This window comes from Lactuca saligna, chromosome 1, assembly GCF_052625555.1.
Source record: "Lactuca saligna cultivar CGN05327 chromosome 1, ASM5262555v1, whole genome shotgun sequence".
NCBI lineage: Eukaryota > Viridiplantae > Streptophyta > Magnoliopsida > Asterales > Asteraceae > Lactuca > Lactuca saligna.
In genome coordinates, this window is record NC_136417.1 from 6,312,129 (window position 1) to 6,331,968 (window position 19,840).

Consider the following 19,840-nt stretch of genomic DNA (forward strand, 5'->3'; position numbering starts at 1 on the left):
ATATATATTTGATGATGGTGAGTTTTTTTGGTCCATTTTGTAAGGATAAGTGTGTTCGGATGGGGTTGTTTATTGTATTTAAGATGTTTTTATACATTAGTAAGGCATGCAAAAATAACGTTTGGTATAACTAGCTGAAAAATGTGAAATTACATGAAATGATATTTAAAAGAATATGTTTTTATAATTATTTAAGGGATATATTTGGAAAATTTTAAAAAAGTTCCTAAAAAGCTAGTCTAAAGGGATGTTTGGCTAAACTTTTTTGAAACAACTTATTAGGTTCCACACCACTATAAGTTAATGTGTTTGGATGAAAATAACTTATTTACATGAGAAACCTCTAATAAATCATTTTTTTCATTAATTACCCTACACTTACTTATTAACTTATAAGCTAATAAGTTAATAAGCAATAAGTTTTTTTTGCCAAACACCTCCTAAGTAGTGTTTGAAAAGCTAGTTTATAAACTATTTTTTGACTTGTTAAACATTATAATTTTAAAAAATTCGAAAAAATAGCTAGGTTTTTAGTTAGATGTAACGCGTCAAACACGAACTTAATAAATCTACGTTTGATGGAATTTTGTTTTCGAAAATAAAGGATTAAAGGTAAGAGTTTAAGTCATAAGTTAATAAATTAATAAACCAATGATAGACTTTAGAAGTAAAAGTAATGAAACTTGATTTATTATTTTTGAAGTGGTGTCAAAATTGTAATTAGTTCCAAAAAAAGAAGTCAATAGTCATAAAAAGTGACGGTAACACTGTCCCGAGCCTTTAATTTTGTGAGCTGTGTTTGCGTTTGTGTTTGGGGGGTTTGACCAGAACTAGAATTAGGCAATTAGGAAGGGGAAGATGGCGTCTTTGGTCTATCGCATTCGTATGGTGGGACACTTGCTATTTCCTCGTTTGTAGCGTCATCGATTGATTCACAGACACTTCTCATTCCAAGGGGCACCGCAACCGAACAATACCATCATAGCAACCTTCACTGTTCCGATCATCGGCGCAGTCACTCCCAGTCAAATCAATCTCTCAGCTCTTATCCAATTTCTGCTTTCACTTGTATACGCTTCGCTTGCTACTCTATATTTCTTTCTTGCCCTTTTTTTCTTGTGCAAATTTGACATTTGTTGTTGAATTCTCAATTCTTCGTCGCGTTAGTATGCTTCTTGTCTCTATTTTCGTATGCCTAAAGTATTTGGCTTTGTGATTGCAGTTTGTCATGGAGAAATGAACTCGGGTTGCACTGCGTCTGCGTCTAATTAATTGTTTAGGGGAACTTGTTCAAACATTATCGAGGTATTCGAGTTGTTGCGGGCGTTTCTGTATGAACAATTGGCGAGTTGAAGTCAACTAGTTGAAGGTCTTGATTGATCCAGAATATGGGTGGAATATGCTCGAGGAGATCCACCCAAGACAACATAGAAAACGGAAGCTTTCCTCATGTTAATGGACTTAATTATGGTTCTGGAATGGTTTATCAATCTCAAGCACCGCAACAATCAAATGATGAATCTATCCCTTCTGGGGAAACCATGGATAACAAGAGGACTCTAAGAGAACCATTTTCTTTTCCAGAAATGAATGCTGCTCCATACGCAATGTCCGATGCTGATGATGGGATTCCTCGTCTGTCTAGGGCTCTATCACATAAATCCAGATCAACAAAGTCAAACATGACTGCAGCTACAAAGGTATATCTTGTTGAGGTGTTCTCTAGTAATGTGAATTTCTGAACATTTGGGATCATACATTTTTCAAACATAACGCTTTAAGTAATATAAACTGCCAAATAACCTTTTGATAGCTATACATGCTCTTCGGGCATAAAGCATTACTTTGGATCATTAACAGTCCAGAAGAGATTGCCTCGTGGAAAACCCTAAGGAGGTCCAAACTTCTAATGAAGACAATACCAACCTCATGGACTTATGTATATAATGTCTTAACTAGGATTTCTACTATTGCTATATAAAGATTTAGGAAGATTTATCACACGAAAAACATCAGTTTGCCTAAAGAAAGGAAACCTCAATGTCTTTTCGGAGATAATCATATCTTTTAGCATATGCTTCTAACTGTTACCTAGTTAGTCATGCAACGTTCTTCAAATTTCGTTTCAATGAGGTAATGCAACTTTTCGTGATTTCGCACGTGCAAGAATTAGCGTAAATGGTGTGTGTGTGTGTGTGAGAGAGAGAGAGAGAGAGAGAGAGAGAGAGAGAGAGCGCAATAAATACAAACTATACAAGGAATGCGATATAGTTCACTACATCTATCCAGATCATGTAATTCCCGTTTTACAACCGTATATGTGATAAGCATCTATACCCTTGAAATATCATTTAAATACTACCCGACACATTATAGTACGAAAAAGGTAAATTTTACTTCATTTCGGAATAGATAAATGTACAACGTTTGATAGATATCATATTTGAGATGTACGAAAAAGGTAATTATCTATAGGTATTATGATTTTCTTGCTTTTCATGTATAATTGAGATGTATTAGTAGTAGCTAAGTTTTGAATTGGTGAATGCAGGTTTCAGAAGTGAGTTCACTTTTGGGTAAAGCTGGGACTGCTGGTCTTGGAAAGGCTGTAGAAGTGCTGGATACACTTGGTAGCAGTATGACAAGTTTACATGTCAGCAGTGGTTTTGTGTCGGGGGCTGTAACAAAGGGAAATAAAATAACAATATTGTCATTTGAGGTTGCCAATACAATTGTTAAAGGTGCCAATCTTATGCAGTCTCTTTCAAAGGACAACATTAAACATTTAAAGGAGGTAGTATTGCCTTCAGAAGGCGTGCAACGTTTAATATCAAAAGACATGGATGAACTCCTCACGATTGCAGCTGCTGATAAGAGGTCGCTACAATAAAAACATTGCTACCTTTTTATGTTTATATACTTAAATGTGTCTTCTTTTTTTTTTTTTTTTTTAATGATCTTGCTATTGGTGTTAATAGGGAAGAACTAAAAATCTTTTCTGGAGAAGTGGTTCGTTTTGGAAACCGATGCAAAGATCCTCAATGGCACAATTTGGACCGATATTTTGAAAAGTAATTGCTTGGAGTTAAATCTTTTGTGTCAAATTGGATCCGGATGTTGTTGCTGATGGATTTTTATTTTTTATTTTTTTTAGATTGGGATCAGAACTTATTCCCCAGAAGCAATTAAAAGAAGAAGCAGAAACCATAATGGAGCATTTGAAGAATTTGGTTCAGTATACTGCTGTGAGTTTTCACAATGTTTTTGCCATAATTTATTTGCAAACCTAAAAATCAAGAAAAAGGAGCTTTACAAATGACAAACTGATTAGGGATCATGAAAAGCAGCATAGCTAGTGTAGAGAGTAAATCAAGAAAGCTTATGAATTATATTGACATGTCCATGCTATATGCATGTTGAATCAACAAATAAGAAATTAATGAACACGTGCGTATATGATATGATGCATTTGTATGGTCCATTCCCATAGAACTCATAAATGCAATGGACAATGCATCTTTAACGTGATTGGCATGTGCTTTTTATCAAATTCATGCGGTTATTATTTATGATGTCATAGTCGCTTCGCAAGCCATGTGGCAATCATATTTTTGTCGTAAGCAACAAGAATTGTTATTCTATTGATCCGAAAATTGTACAAGTGGGAATTGTTAAACAGATGTGATGATGTTGAGCTATGATTTTTTTTTTAATCTTGTTGAAAATGAGTGTAAGTTGTTTTGTGTGCTGCAGGAGTTGTACCATGAGTTACATGCCTTGGACAGGTTTGAACAAGATTTCCGTCGTAAGCAACAAGAAGAGGAGAATCCGAGTGCTCCTCCAAGAGGTGCTAACTCACATTTTTTTACCAATCTTGTAGATTTTTTAAATGCAAAATACCAGCTTGTTATTATTATTGCTATCTAGTTATCATTATTGTTATCTATCTATCTATATATCTATCATCATAATTTGCTGTTATTATTGTTGGACGCATTATTGTTTTCGTATTTCAAATGCAGTTAGCTGTTTTGGGTGATTGACTTTTTCTTAATTGTGAATGCATAAAAACGTACAGGGGACAGCCTTGCTATTTTAAGGGCGGAATTGAAGAGTCAGAAGAAGCACGTGAGAAGTTTGCAAAAGAAGTCACTTTGGTCCAAAATTTTGGAAGAGGTAACAAAAAAACTACAACTATAATTATTTCCGACAGACGTACTATTTATGATAGACTTTTATTACTTTTTTTAGACAATTTTAAGGTATAAGTGACGTATTGATGTAAATAAGTCGCAAGAAGCGAGTTTTTGCGTTTCTTTGCTGATAATTATATATGTGTTTTGTTGTTTAAGGTGATGGAGCAACTTGTAGACATTGTCCATTTCTTACACATGGAGATTCATACAGCTTTTGGAACTGCTGGTATGTTTCTTAGAGGACTTAAGTTGATGAAATTGTGTTAGAAGTTGACTTTGACTCTTTATATATACCATTATGAAATCCCCATAAGTGTCAAGTATATTATGATTATGAAAATGGTTGCAGATACACAAAAACCGTTAAAAAGCAACCGACAGAAATTGGGAGCAGCTGGTCTTGCACTGCATTATGCTAATATCATCACTCAGATCGATACGCTTGTGAGTTTCTCTGATGTTATTGATAAATGTTGATTGTTGTGTGTGTGTGTGTGTGTGTTTCTGGTAAATGGTAGTGTATATATTATATACACATATGACAAATATATATGTATGGCAGGTAACTCGGTCGAGTTCTGTGCCTCCAAGTACGAGGGATGCTTTATACCAAGGACTTCCACCTACTATTAAGTCTGCAATCCGATCCAAGATACTTTCTTTTCACCCAAAGGAAGAGGTACCTTGTTTTCAGATCTCTGTGGTTTAACTTTAACCAACCTCATTTTATAAATGTAATAATAATAAAGTGTTAAGTGGGTGTTTTGTGTTGTGATTTTTGCAGCTTACCATTCCCGAAATTAAAGCAGAGATGGAGAAAACTCTGCAATGGATTGTTCCTTTTGCAACAAACACAACCAAGTAATATTCTCAAACTACCAACCTACTGTTTATGTTCCTTTATCGATAGCATATGTTGGGAGTTGTACAAAAGAAATGGTCCATTTCCTTAAAAAATATACTAGTTCAGTCTATTACTTATCAAGCTATACCTATTGTATTTATATAGCAAGATGGTGATTGTTTTCAATAAGTTTGCCATATCCCTATAATATTTAACACCCTTGTAACTTTATGAACTGGAAATTGTGTATGAATACAGAGCGCATCATGGGTTCGGTTGGGTTGGAGAATGGGCAAATACCGGGTAAGTTGTATTTTTGTATTTCGGTTGAAATAATTTAAAGGATTTGTTAAATATATTATATTAATTTGGTGATGTGTAGATCGGAAATGAACAGAAAAACATCATACCCAACAGACTCATTACGAATCGAGACACTCCACCACGCAGACAAACAAAAAACGGAAGAATGTATTCTGGAATTGGTGGTTTGGCTTCACCATCTTGTGTGCCAATCAAAAGCAATAAATGGGCCAAATACAATGAGATCACCCGTTAAATCCCCAATCCGTTCCCCAAATCAAAAGGGAATCCAGCTCTCCACAACCCAAACCCCAACCACCTCCTCCTCCTCCTCGTTTCCTCCGGCATTGACCAGTGAAGACCGGGAAATGCTCCGGGATGTAAGCAAACGGAAACTCACACCCGGAATTAGCAAAAGCCAAGAGTTTGACATCAGAAGCAGCAGCAATAGGCTCAGTAAGCATCATCGTTTGACTAAAAGCAGCAGTCATTCCCCGACTCGGGAAGAAGTTAAGCGGGACCCGTTTCCCATTAAGAGACTGTCTTCCGTTCCCGTCATTAACTTCCATCTTGACAGGATTAAGGCCATGGATGTTATCGATGACATTCCAACTGTCTGACATCCAATCCACTTCATGTTGCTTTCTTGGATAGTTTTTCTTTTTTTCTTTTTCTTGTTTAGAGGGTGGTTTTGCAAATGAGGAGAGGGTAATTTAGTTGTTTTCACCAAATTGTTGTATGTACAGAAGAAGTCATCTTTACTTTACTTTACTTTCTGTTCCATAATCTATCTCGCCAACTTAACTTAAGTTTTATGTTTCTTTCCTTTCCTTTTCTTGTTTCTTGGTCATTTTCATTTCATGTATAAAAACCCCTAACCAGGTATTACTGGTAAACAAAAAATTGATTGCAACGTTTGTTTTTACCTATCCGGAAAATTATTCTATGATTCACACAAACACACACACAAAAAAAAAAATCAGACTTTCTTTATAACCATTTTGACCATGTAATTGGGGGGTTTACAAATTATTGACGATACGACACTTGTGTACAAATAACTTCCATTTCTAATTGTAATTAGGGGGTTTACAAATTATTTTGTTAGGTTTAAAGATTCGGTTTAATATTGGTGGAGTTAAAAACACTTGTGTACAAATAACTTCCATTTCTAATTGTATTTGTAGCTACAAATAAAAACCAAAATACAACCTCACTCACACCCTTCCATTTCAATATAACTACAACATCGAAAACACAACACTCTCACCATTTTCACCAATGAGCCCATAATTTTTTTCAAAAGAATGTAAAAAAAATCTGTACAAGAAACATCTCTCTTTCGTCTCATCAAATTCTTTGACAGCTGTGTCTTCTCTTCTTCAATGACTCAGGATTGCTTGCTTCTTCATGACTCATGAGTGAAGGAGTTAAAAACCAAAAATGAAAAATTAGTTTTGCATTTTTATTTAGTGAAGATGTAATTAATAATTACTCATCTCCATCCTCCACTGCTTTTCTCCATAACCGGTATCTTATTCCTAGCTTATCGTAAGATACAGGCATGTTCCACACATTTTCACCACTTATCATTCTATCTTGTTGCCCAAGTACAAGTCGTAGATCCTCATTTAGTACCTGAAACCAAATTTCATCTTTTATCAACACTTATCCTACTTTAAAACACAATACACAGTCAGTCTGTTCCCAATATGATTAAGAAGCATGAAGCATGCAAATATAATGTTACCTTATCTGCAAAATGCCTCCAGAGTATGTGCATGAAAGGGACATATTGCAAGATAGGAGCAAAATCAAGTGACATTCTGTATAACAGCCTTGTCTTCTTTCTTGATGATGGTAGGCATACATGTAGCTGATGGAGATGTGTTGAACACTGCTTTGTGCTTTGCCCCTCCAATTTTCCAGGTTTTGAAATCCCAATGGTTGATAATACCATACACGGGGGACGAAATTCCATATCTATTGGATACGGATCCCAATATCCTTCCATCGCTGATGTAGGCGTCAAAAATTTAACCAAACTGCAATAAATAAAAAATTACTAAAAATCAACTCTCCAAAAGGTTATATAGAAAATGTTAAAACCATTAATTAGGATGGGGGTATAATATATACCTTGGAACACTCCACCCTTTTGCAAATGTGGAAGTGTGGGTGAAGGGTGCATGTGCAAGATCCAAAAGGTTGTCTAAAAGTAGTCCGTGTTCCACTGGTAGTTCCATCACAATCTGTTTGTTGTTGTATATGAATTTGTTAAATAATATATTCATTTTTAAACAACCTACCAATTGGTTTTTCAACTTTAACTAAAATATAAAATACCTCAGCATGTATTTGGAAACCTTGAGGTGGTAGTAGTGAAGGAACTGTGGGTTCAGAAGGTTCATCACCTGGCCAGATCCATATCATTCCCTCCTTCTCAAAACATTCAAGTGCTTTTATTTTCACATTAACAAATTTTGTTGAAGGCATTTTTTCACACTTCCCATCTGCAGAGTACTCCCATCCTGGAAAATGAAACCAGATATTAATATACAATTTTATAATGATTACATTATTTGTAAAAGTCTATTAAGTGTTACCATGGTAGGGACATTGAACACGACCCTCATTTACAGTGCCCAAATCAAGAGGACATGCTCTATGTGCACACGTGTTCTTTATACATCCTGGTTTCCCATCCTTCCCACGAAATAACACCCAAGGTTCTTCAAAGCAGTCAATTGGCATCTGCATTGTCAATCAAAAGATGAATTCTTTTTTTTTTTTTTATGAGAAGTTATATCATATGGAAAAACTGCAAAGTGGAAATGAGAAATGGCTTACCAGAGTGTCCTCCTTCAGGTCCTTAGAGAAAGCAACAGGGTACCAGAAGTTCTTTAAGTTGGGATGATAAGGTGGCACTGGACCAGACACATTTAGACCTTTTCGTTTTGTTGTTTTCCTTTCAATAGTTTCTGGAGGTGGTTTTGAAGTACTAGGAGATGAATTTATGTTCTCTGTTGTTGTTATGGTGTTTCTGTCTTGTAAAAGTCTATCATTCACCAAAGTTTCCATGTATGCTAGCTTATCTAAAGTCGCACTAACCCTTTCTTCCGATATATGCATCTGCCATTTTAAGTAGAATAAATAATTAAGATCATATTCGTGTCTATTACCAATCAATCCTTCATTAAAATCGTGCCAATTCTTACCTGTTTATGTGCTTCTGCTAGCTCTTCTTGTAACTCTGCTAGATCCTTCTTCATGGTTCCAATGGATTTGTAGTCCCGGGCTAAAGGGTTTAAAACATCAACAACCTGGATTCATGTCTTAAACTTAAGATCCCAGAAGCCTAATTCATGTATGGAAGTTGAAAATTTTGTTACCTTTTCATGTAGGAGCATGATTGTAAGAAGATCTTGTCTTGCTCGCCAATCACAATACTGTATATCGTATCTAGCCACTTCAAATGCTTGATTTACATCCAAGAACTTTCCTTTACACTGTGGAAATTTAGACCTGGGATCTTCCACATCAAATAAAGTGTTCCATGAGGTTTTCTTGTCCCCCAATCCACCTCCCTCCCCACTTGTTGCTATGGCAAACACCACAAACCCTCCTCTAACACCCTATAGTCCAACACATCCAGTACAAACACAGTAACACAGATCAGTGTTAAGGGACAACTACTCTTAAGCACAAACAATTACTCATGAAGCTAACAAATACTATTATCAATACATCTTATGCAGCATACTGGTATGAACATGAATTATTTAGACTTTAGTGTCATTACTGCACCTGTAGACGATCTTATTATTTTGCACACATAAAACACCATTCATCTATCCATTCCAAGAAAGGTATACTTTGACTTATGAGGTATGATGTCACGTATCCTAGTTCTCCAATTTACAAAAGGAAAGGAAAAAAAGGTATTGGATTATTGCAACAAAAATCATGTTCAAGAACTTTAGCACTAAACTATATGATAGGTAACTAAAGTTAACTGTATAATGTCCAAATAGAACTTCCCCGTGTCCTTCTCTACAATAATTCGGACTTGCTACCCCATATTCAGTTACTAGTTTCTCACACATCCTCTAAAATTATGGTTGTCCTTATCTATCCTTCTCGGCAAAATACGAAGACAGACATGTAGAAGTTTATGTGATTGGAGGTTTAACGAGTCATGATTAGGATTCAGGCTGCAATTTCATCCACTAAACTTAGAATCAAAGAAGAAAAAACACAAACGATCTGTATCAAAATCATACATGTGTCCGGTATTAAGCATAACAGATAAGGTACCTTTTTGGTGCTCAATTTAGATGATCGAGATAGAGATATTGGAAGAGATAGAGCTGCAGCAGTAGCAATGGCGGTCATGGCGATTGGAAAATGACAAAAATTTATGGAGAAGAGAGAGAAAATTGGTGAGATTTGTAGCGAAGAAGATTATTTGAGGGAATTTGTAGATATGTGGTTTGTGTGGTGCGCGATCTCGGCTGGCCTGCCGTGCGCTGACAAGTGGAAATGGTTGAAGAGCGTCTGATTCTCTCATGGCCACTGCTTGGTATTTGCCTTCGAGAAATTGCGGGTCCCCTATATCTTGCCACCTCGGCTTTCCTGATATCTTCCTTATCGTTTTTTCTCTAATTTTTACAGTTTTGGTCCCTGTGGCATAGGGATGAGCAAATGGACCGGGGAACCGGCCGGAACCGGTACCGGAACCGGAACCGGAACCCGATGGAACCGGTCGGGCCGGGACCGGGACGTTATTTTTGTAGATTTTTGGAACCGGGAACCGGTAGGAACCGGAACCGATATAACGGGAACCGGTAGAACCGGCAAAAACCGGAACCGTATAATGCTATTTTTCAAGGACCGGTTCCAACATTTGAAGACACGACAAGAACCGGTAGGAACCGGGAACCGGAGCGATAGAACCGCCGGGCCGGTTCGGTTCTTGATTTTGGCCGAAGCCGGTTCCCGGTTCCGGTCCGGTTCGGGCCGGTTCGGTCCTTTTGCTCATCCCTATGTGGCAAATTCCTAGTTTTTGAATCTTAACACCAGCGCTCCTCATGGTTCGCATGTTCATCAATTTTGATCCTCTAGACTAATGCAGTTATATTTTTCTATTAAGTTCAATAGAAAAAGACTATTTTTCAATTGGACCAAAGTTGTTAAAAGCTATAAACTAAAGGAACCATTTCTAAAAAAAGTGAGCCCACAATTTTCACCCCCACCCCATCTCTTTGTCTAACCCGTTACTTCAGCACCGTCGACCACTCTTTCTCCTCCTACCATGCATGCCACCACTTTCATCTCCAACAACAACTCCTCCGCCTCTACAGATCTATCCTTATCCTCACTATATTTTCTCCTTTGCCTATATCACTATCCTCACTAGATCTGCTCCTCCGCCTTTATGGTTCAACATTCGACATTTTTTGCCCTTCTCTTCTCCGAGTATATATCGATTTGATTTTATCATGTTAAGTTATGGTTTTGATTTGAATTTAGCACTTTTATTTTAATTTAATCTTTTTAGAACCGGAAACAAAATAATGTATTTTGATTTTTTAATTTTCTTTAAAATTATTTTTGAATCTCTTCAAAACTAGGGATGGTGGTGGATGGTAGGATTGGCCGGAGATTGACGGTGGGTGTGGGGTTGGTCGGATATGGCGGTGGTGTAAAGGGTAAAGGGAAAGTGATAGTGTAAATAGTGGTATATGATGATGGTATACAACATAATAGTGTAGGCTCATTATTTATTTAATAATAATAATTCTTAAAAACAAAAAATAAGCATTTTAGTCCTCTCATACGTACTAATAGAGGGAGGGACTATTGTTGATGGATTTACCAATCATAATGATGATCTGTGTTAAATTTCAAAAATAGGACCAAACTTGTGCTGTATATCAAGGGACCAAACTGTAATTGACTCTAAAATAAACGTATTTTCAAAGTTGGTATTTCATGTCCAGCTAATTCTTATAGTTTTACCAATTTGACCAGATGACATAACTCAAATCAAATAATCAATTAAACTCTTAATTAAGTAAATGGATCAAAATTACACTTCAAAGTATCATATGATCCATTAATATCTTTAGATTATCTGACAAAGCAATGTTGATACATGTTATTAGGTTTGACCATAATTGATTACAAATCTCTACCATTACTACTTACATATATCTTCTAATAATACATACATACACAGTCACAAACTTCACTCCAAAACATCACAACATGCAAAATGAAAAACTTAACGATTTCACAGAGTGACCGATTGCAACAATGACGATGATGCCCTCTCAATATTCATCCCTGAAGCAAACGACGACCCCTTTGGAGTCTGAAGAGAAGAAGACGATGAGGGTGGCTGCACCGATGGTGCTAAGGTCGAGACACTGCTACTCATATACGTGCTAGTCCCAGCAACCGACCCATCTATGGCTGACCCGACCTTCGGGGCAGGTGGTTTCTCAATCTCGGTCACCCCTTCCAACATCTGAACCACTTTCCCCATCATCGGTCTTTGTGATGGTTGTTCTTGAATACACCAAAAACTCACTTCAATCACCCGCCGAATTTGATCCATATCGAATTCATGGGTCAAAATCTTCGGGTCAATAACCGAATCCATGTTTCCCTTTTCAAACTCCTCGTAAGCCCACACCGAAAACTTTTTCCGGTTGGTCCGATCCGAAACCTCAAAATTACGCCTCCCGGACACGATCTCCAACAAAACCATCCCATAACTGTAAACATCCGATTTCGAAGTAATCGGAAGATTCGCAAGCCATTCGGGAGCCAAATACCCGCGGGTCCCACGCACGCTAGTCAATGTCCGATACCGATGATCTTTCGGGTTCACGAGTTTCGCGAGCCCAAAATCGGAAACTTTCGAGTTATAACTCTCGTCTAAAAGAATGTTTTCGGGTTTTATATCACAATGAATAATACAATCCCGACATTCCTCATGTAAATACGTTATCCCGCGGGCCGTCCCTAGAGCGATATTGTATCGGGATTCCCAATTCAATTGTTGTTCCGGGACAAAAAGGAAGTTATCGAGGGACCCGTTTTTCATAAACTCGTAGACTAAAAGACGATGACGCCCCTCGGAGCAAAACCCGATTAGTCTCACGAGGTTTAAATGATGGGTGCTACTAATTGTTGCGACTTCCATACGGAATTGTTTCTCGCCTTGTTCGATTCCTTCGAGTTGTTTGACCGCAACCACGGTCCGGTTCGCGAGGACCCCACGGTAAACCGCACCGAACCCGCCCGACCCGAGCTTCTCCTTGAACCCTTTTGTGGCCCGTTGGAGGTCTTTGTATGAGAACTGGACCGGTGCACCGGATGCATACTCCAGAAGTGCATATTGGGCTGATAACACCCCTAGTTTTGGGCTGTTTTTACAACACCAGAACCATAAACCGAGTTCCGCGAGGATTAATCCTAATAACGTGCCGATAACCACCACAATTACTATCCATGGACGGAGCTTCCATCGTTTTCCGTTCTCTGAAGTGGGAGATGGGTTTGGTGTTACGGGCCCACAGACTTTGAGATAGGAGGTGCTTGGTAGCGCCGGCGACTGATACGCACTCACAAAGCTTGGGACTTTTAAGTAACACAACCCTGTGCCATCTGACAAGGAGGTGGATGCGATGCAGGAACCACTAACGAGACAATTTAATCGGCAAGCGGAAATACCGATAAAGAATACCTGAGATGATAACTCCGGTGGGTATGTCAAGAATTTAGCGTTATCGAGCTCTAACATTGTTGCGCTACCTGGGCAGTTTGCGATTTCGACCTTCCTCCGGCACCCTTTCCGACCGTCGGTGGGATCAATCGGGTCGAAATTCTGTGATGGACAGCCGCATACAGGATTTGAACCGTTGTAACTACAAATACCCAGATTGCCACAGTACCCGAATACCTGACATTGATCGCTTACAGCAGCCCATCTCATGAATTGATTGCCGGCATTACCCAATGAGGAACTGTAAATTCTCAGATTACCATCGTTGTCTAATTTGGTGAACCTGAATATATCAGGGCCTTCAGCATAATCGCTACTGTAAGCCATGATTACGGAAGTGGAAAGCATGGGATCTGAAAGAGATAGAATCCCGATTGGTTGGAGCCCTAAACTTGGTGAAGTTAGGTTAGTGTTGATGGAGGAATTCAACCCTAAAGTCCAGTAGACAATGGAATCGTTCCATCTAAGAGTTAAATTCCCAGAATTAACCAATCGAAAGGAGTACAGCCCAGAACGCAAAACATTATTCACTGTGAAATTCTGGCCAGGAAGTATGGTGTCTGAGGGATTATCGAATGTACTCCATACAGAAACGGATCCGTTTCGGAGGACGAAGTTACCTGAATCATCAAGTGCAGCTACTGTGACGCCACGACCGGCTGTATTGGACTGCCAGACGACGGAGCCGGATGAGCCGTTGACGAGACGGAGATTACCGTCGGGGAGGAAGGTGAGGGAGGCGGTGGAGTCGGCTACGCCGGCATCTCCTCCGGCTTTCCAGACTGATATGTTGTTGTAGGTGATGGCAGCGAAGTGAGCGTCGGGGGTTTCGGAGATGAAGCCGAGAGAGAAGGTCTGATTGGGTGAGTTCCATTTTTCGTTGGGGTTTGCGGCGGAGAGAGATTGACCTGGTCGGATATCGGCGGCGGCGGCGAAAGAAAACAGGATTGTTGATAGAAGTAGTTGTAGAAATAGGTTGAAGGAGATCATTCTCGGATGCTCTGGTGGTGTCTGTTGAGCATCCCAGATGAATTTGTGAAAATTTGGAGGTGGGTGGGAGTTGAAAGGGGAAGAAAGAGACGCGATGAAATGCTGATACCAGTGGGAACGAAGACTTTGACTTGGCCCTGGTATGCAGTCATCGGAAGGCTTATTCCATGTTTCATCCGTCCTCCCAAACCACACGATTGTTGAAACAACAATATTATGGAATGATTAATTATCATTAATGTCAAAAGCTAATATCACTAAAAAAACAGTTAATTTTGTAGAAAGTTTTTAGTTTGCTCGTTCTATTCTATATACATGTTTTGGATACAATAAATTTTTATACATCGTATTTAATTTATCAAATATCATTTTATGTTTATTTTGAATTAATCTTTTTTAACATCTTATTTTAAAAGTTTTTCTATTTTATTAAATTCAACATAATATTTTAATATAGTAAGAAATGAATATCGATTTCATTAATGAACTTATATTTTAATTTTAAAATTTCAAATTATATAAAAGATTAAAAAAAAAAACATTTCAATTATTATATTTTATTATTTTTTTTTATTTTCTTCTAAATTCAAAGTTTTTAAACATTTTGACATTTATACTTAACTTTTTTTTAAATAATTTATGTATTACATGGATCTCAAAACTAGTTCATAATAAAAATAAATATAATTAAAGACATTTTCCAAACAAATTTAATATATACATCCGACTTTTTGGTAATTTTGCTAATCACACATTTAACATATAAATTACTATGAAGCCAATTTAACAAACAAACAAAAAATAAATTTTAAAAAAAATGTTGGTATATTTTACGGTTTAATCGTTAATATTTTGTTTTTGGGTTAATGACCTATAAAAGTAATAAACTTTATGTATATACATTTAGTCATGAGTAAATTATAAGGATTGTACATGTGGTTGGGGGTAATTTGCATTTTTGGTCCCTAATTTGTTTTTTTTTACTTAAATCATCCTTATAGTTTCATTTTGCTGCGTGTTTGGTTCCTAACCGACTTAAAATGACAAATATACTCTTATTTATTATTTTAATTGTTTTGTTTTTTTTATTAACTTCTTAAATGAAATTTTAAAAACAAATAAATAAATAATAATTGTTTTAGATGTGGGTCCATCACCCCCACTCGTACTCGATCTCCCTCCACCCTCAACCTCGTTCTCCGCATGACGTCTTATCTTCACATAATAATTCAATACTAACCACCAACAAAAACACGAACAAAAGGATATCCAATCCACCAAAAATAAAATTGTAACGAAATCAAACCTAAATTCAAACCCTTTAATCAGAATCTAAGGCTAAGAACAAGAAGGAATCCTTGAACCAAAAGTTAAGATGAAACCTCATATGAACAATTCAGCTTGAACCAAAAGTATATGATTCAACTTGCCTTATTTCCCGTTTTTGGATTCTAGAATTTTTACAATCTCCACCATTCCCCTAAAGGCCTGACCATAATGATTTATAGTGAGATTTCCATAAAAAAGTTGCAAGTGGGTGAACTGATAGTTGTTTCATTTTTTTTCGGCAATCTGCAGTGTTCTAAAGTCTTCTCCGACATTTTATGTAGTTTTCTGTGGTTACTTGCTTCGTTTTCTCGATGGACCTGTGTAACAGCCTGAAAATTTATATAAAATTTTTCATTTAATATTTAGAAATTATAATCATGTTTTGTTTTCCAAAATTCCATTACATGGGCGCCATCAAGCCAAACCCTTCCCCTTAGAACCAGAAGTACCTAAAACATCTAACAAACTATAAGCAAACGCTTAGTGAGTTCCCAAAATACACAAAACATACAACCACTTAATACCATGCAACATATATATAGAATTGTCTTGGGCTCCCCCTATGCTCTTCACCTAGAATGCCATGGGATCCCTTCATGGTCTGATATCCAAATGTCATGGGCTCCCCCATGGTCTTTACCTGGAATGTCATGGGCTCCCCTATGGTATGATAACCAAGTGTCATTAGCTCCCCCCATGGTCTTCACATAAGTCATTATATGCCAACTAACAAAACCATTGCATATCAACTATTAAGACCACGTATCAAGTAATGGGCCGACATTGGTGCCTTCAACCCATCGGTATAATGAGAAGACTCACCTCAGTCTGCTAAAAACAATAGTTGCTTGACTACCAATCCAAAATATCATATTGTATAAATATACAAACAACCCTAATCGGTATTATGACACAACCTAATCAAGGGCCCAAAATCCTAAGTCCAAAACCCCCAATTATGGCCTAAAAGTCATTCCTTCACTAATTGGCATGTTGGGTTTTATTTAAGAACTAGTTTCAAAAACTACAAATAATGGCAAACGGAAGACTTGAGTTTTATAAATAACATAAAAACTTTATCACCCACCAAGGATCATCTTGCAAGTAGTAGAAAGATTTAAAGCACAACCATAGAAGGAAGAAGAAACAACAACATTTGATGAAATTTGGGTCCTCTAGGGGAGGCTTGGATGTTAAAGAAGATGGATGAACCCAAAAAGACACCAACAATGTGCTAACTTGATGTAATGCTAGTTACAACTCTTAAGCTTTAAGTCAAAACAAGATTGTGACTTAAAGAGAAAATGCAAGCAACAATTATCTTCAAAGTGCAAGAGTTGAGAGAATATGGAGAGGGAAGGAAGAGCCCTCGGCTTTTACTAGGAAGAGTGACATACAAATGAATCCACTCTCCATTCTTTAAAGTATAATGTTAATCCAAGAGTCCTAAATCATTAAGCACTTTAGACAATCTTGTCCCTATGCATGCACCATGCTTTGACTTCTTTTGATTAAACAAATAAGAAAACCATGCCTCTCTTTTCCCATTAGTATGGTCGGCCATATGTGGAAAAAAAAAGATTTTATATTTTATAAACTCAAAGTTTATAAGATACAAACCTTTTCTTTTCCTAAAAGACAAAAGGCTTTCCAAAGTCCAAAATATTGTACATGACTTATTAATTCATACATTATGAAATAATGTGTTACTTGTATTGTAAAATAATTATTTGCATGAAATAAATATTTTCTCGTTTTATTATAAGAGTTTATGAATATTTATTAAAATCAATTTATAATAAATAATCAATTGTATCAAGTTATTGTTAGTGTTCCCCACTTCATAGGTTATTTTCTTTGCACCTTAGATGTTAAATGCACTAACCGTATACATATATATGTCGCAATATGCTATTTGGGACTCGATTTTGCTCTAGGACTTCGTTCATGAGTATAACATCCTTATTCCAGTCTTCAATTGAATCACTCACATAAGGTGAATTCATACCCCTATGCTTTTACCATGTTTTAATTTTTTTAAGGGGGGGGGGGGGGGGAAATATAAGTAAAAACACAAGGAAATCTTGTGTTATCATTCTAATAATTTCGAAACAGTTTTAAGTTCATTTCAAGCTATTTCAACTTATATAACTATTTTAAAAAGGGTTTTCAAACTACTTAAATTGTTTTATTCTTTTATAAATTCTGAAATACATGTTTATATATACAAAGATATATAATTAGGATTGAATAGGCTTAGGACTAATGTTTTCCACCTTATCTCCTGTTCCTTGTTTGGTTGTGGACTAGGGTTGGATCCATCTTCCCGACTGTTCCGTTTGATCTCAATTATACATATATATATATATATATATATATATATATATATATATATATATATATATATATATATATGAAACTTATTTAAATAAATCTTTACCTCTTTCGTAAACATGTTGAGTAAAAGGTGTTATTCTATAAATTATTTCATATGTTATATAAACTGTTAAATTACTAAGATTTTGCTTTCATAAAGAACATACTTGTAAAGTATAATAGGTATAGTTTAGGGAACACTAATGATATCTTACTAAGTTATGAACATCATACTAATATTACTATTTAAAGTATAAATATTGTACATTACAATTACAAGGTAGTTCATACATTTTCAAAGCACAAAAGAACATATGTAGTATCTCTGTGTCTAGTTATACAGAGCTGTGAGGTATTACTTCGTGTACCATTCATGGTATAGATTTATAAGTCTTACATATTATTACCAGAGTCTCCTGTATGGAGAGCGTACGTTTGTGTATAGATCTATATGAGACTGACAATCCCGCACATTACTATTAGCTACAGTGGGACCGGTAAGTCCACGGGTGACAAATGTCATATTTTTCGACGCCTACAATACATCATGTTATACACTAGTCAAATTTAGTATGGTAATATGAACTCACAATATTATCAACTTTAGATTACTGGGTTTCCTAACTTCTAGTGGTTTTACTAAACAATAGAACTACACTACATAACTTTTCTAATAACAAGAACAAACAATTTGAAAGAGTGCCTATAATGCTTACTTTATGATTCCTTGGTTCATACATAAAGATTACATATCAATAGGATCCGATAGATATTAGACTGTGTGCTTTCCGCTTCATTTCCTGTTCCTTGTTTGGTTGTGGGCTTGGAGCAGATTCACCCAGTCTACTATCTATTTGATCTTAGTCATATATATAATCTGTATACATTAAGAAATCATAAGGGGAAACAGGTATGCGTCAGGTCATAACATAAAATACAACACAATATCTTCTATTACAAACACTTACATTTTTTATGGGACATTTTGTTGGATTAGTGTCCAAGTCCATAACTATTTTGGTATGTACTTGACCCGATTGTAAGTATGGTCCTTTCGGGTTGCCTTCACCAAAGCAACTTGATAAGATGATTTGTAGAGAAAGAGATTAATTATAATTTATTAATATATTATGTGAATAATATATTATAAGAGAAATCATATTGTTTAATTAATATTAGTTAAGAATTAATAAGAATTAATTTTGTGGCTAAATGACTTTAATTAAATAAAGGGGACTAGAACTGTCAATTGTATGATAGCTGGATATTGGGCTAATGGACTCCATAAAGGATGGAGTGGATGAAATCCATAGGGAAACCCATGAGAATTCATCCAAAGACTTTAAGGAGGGAGTCAATGGGCTGCTTAGGGCCTAAGCAGCCAAATTAGGATTCCCTAGTTCAAAACCCTAATGGCCTCACTATATAATGACCCTTAGGGCACCCAAAAACGTGGCTAAGTGTTCCTTAGGGTTTCATGGAAGTTTTGGTGCCTCCTTATCTTCTCCAAAGTCATCCTCTTGCTCTTGATGTTTGTGAGCCATTAGAGGTGTGACATTTGTCTTTTAGAAGTCCAATTGTTTTCTAAATACGTGTCAAAGCTAGTGGGAGTATAAATGTAATTGTAGCACCTGGTTTCCGGTATGTGAATTTTATTTGAGCATTGCCCTATTTTAGCCTTGGACTCGGCGAGTCATAAGGTCCGACTCGCCGAGTAGGGACGAGACTCAGGACACGTTTAAGTGGGCGACTCGGCGAGTCCATATCCTGGACTCGGCGAGTCACCGCTGCTGGATGAAACCCTAAGTTTCAAGGGTTTGCACCCTATTTAAACCCTCATTCCGCCCCAACTCGTCCCCATTCACCCCCAGAACTCCCCCAACATCGTTTTCCCTTATTTCCTTGAGAGATTGAAGTGTTCTTGGTGTGTTCTTGAAGGTTTTGAGGAGAAAGAGGAGTAGATCAAGAAGAGGAGAAGGAGATCAGCCATCTTTGTGTCATTTCAAC

At 36.7% G+C, this 19,840-nt stretch overlaps 3 protein-coding genes across 3 annotated transcripts; 1 reads left to right on the plus strand and 2 right to left on the minus strand.

Annotated features, from left to right (window-relative positions):
• Positions 1 to 799: 799 nt before the first annotated feature.
• LOC145040216 (Ikzf5 (DUF668)) lies at positions 800 to 6,152 on the plus strand. The gene is made up of 13 exons (XM_078988188.1): positions 800 to 1,068; positions 1,223 to 1,700; positions 2,552 to 2,877; positions 2,979 to 3,071; positions 3,155 to 3,245; positions 3,754 to 3,847; positions 4,079 to 4,176; positions 4,353 to 4,422; positions 4,546 to 4,640; positions 4,759 to 4,875; positions 4,981 to 5,057; positions 5,299 to 5,343; positions 5,423 to 6,152. The coding sequence occupies exons 2-13, from the start codon at positions 1,389 to 1,391 to the stop codon at positions 5,961 to 5,963; spliced, it is 1,959 nt and encodes a 652-aa protein (XP_078844314.1). The 5' UTR covers positions 800 to 1,068; positions 1,223 to 1,388; the 3' UTR covers positions 5,964 to 6,152.
• Positions 6,153 to 6,491: 339 nt separating this feature from the next.
• Positions 6,492 to 9,881, minus strand: CH1 (Pheophorbide a oxygenase family protein with Rieske 2Fe-2S domain-containing protein). Its single transcript, XM_078988246.1, has 9 exons — positions 9,661 to 9,881; positions 8,736 to 8,978; positions 8,562 to 8,666; positions 8,194 to 8,475; positions 7,950 to 8,097; positions 7,690 to 7,874; positions 7,483 to 7,595; positions 7,094 to 7,388; positions 6,492 to 6,981 (listed from the first exon to the last, which is right to left on the minus strand). Exons 1-9 carry the CDS (start codon positions 9,736 to 9,738, stop codon positions 6,835 to 6,837), a joined length of 1,596 nt encoding a protein of 531 aa, XP_078844372.1. The 5' UTR covers positions 9,739 to 9,881; the 3' UTR covers positions 6,492 to 6,834.
• A 1,553-nt stretch (positions 9,882 to 11,434) lies between these two features.
• On the minus strand, positions 11,435 to 14,332 carry LOC145040344 (lectin protein kinase family protein). Its single transcript, XM_078988299.1, has one exon. The coding sequence runs from the start codon at positions 14,126 to 14,128 to the stop codon at positions 11,639 to 11,641; it is 2,490 nt and encodes an 829-aa protein (XP_078844425.1). The 5' UTR covers positions 14,129 to 14,332; the 3' UTR covers positions 11,435 to 11,638.
• Positions 14,333 to 19,840: the final 5,508 nt, after the last annotated feature.

Coding starts and splice junctions, on each gene's coding strand:
- LOC145040216 (XM_078988188.1), top strand. CDS start 1,389: ATGGGTGGAATATGCTCGAGGAGATCCACCCAAGACAACATAGAAAAC. Junction 4,177..4,352: donor GGTCCAAAATTTTGGAAGAG/GTAACAAAAAAA, acceptor TTGTTGTTTAAG/GTGATGGAGCAACTTGTAGA. Junction 4,641..4,758: donor TCACTCAGATCGATACGCTT/GTGAGTTTCTCT, acceptor TATGTATGGCAG/GTAACTCGGTCGAGTTCTGT.
- CH1 (XM_078988246.1), bottom strand. CDS start 9,738: ATGACCGCCATTGCTACTGCTGCAGCTCTATCTCTTCCAATATCTCTA. Junction 8,979..9,660: donor CTAAATTGAGCACCAAAAAG/GTACCTTATCTG, acceptor GTTGGACTATAG/GGTGTTAGAGGAGGGTTTGT. Junction 8,098..8,193: donor ACCTGAAGGAGGACACTCTG/GTAAGCCATTTC, acceptor TTGACAATGCAG/ATGCCAATTGACTGCTTTGA.
- LOC145040344 (XM_078988299.1), bottom strand. CDS start 14,128: ATGATCTCCTTCAACCTATTTCTACAACTACTTCTATCAACAATCCTG.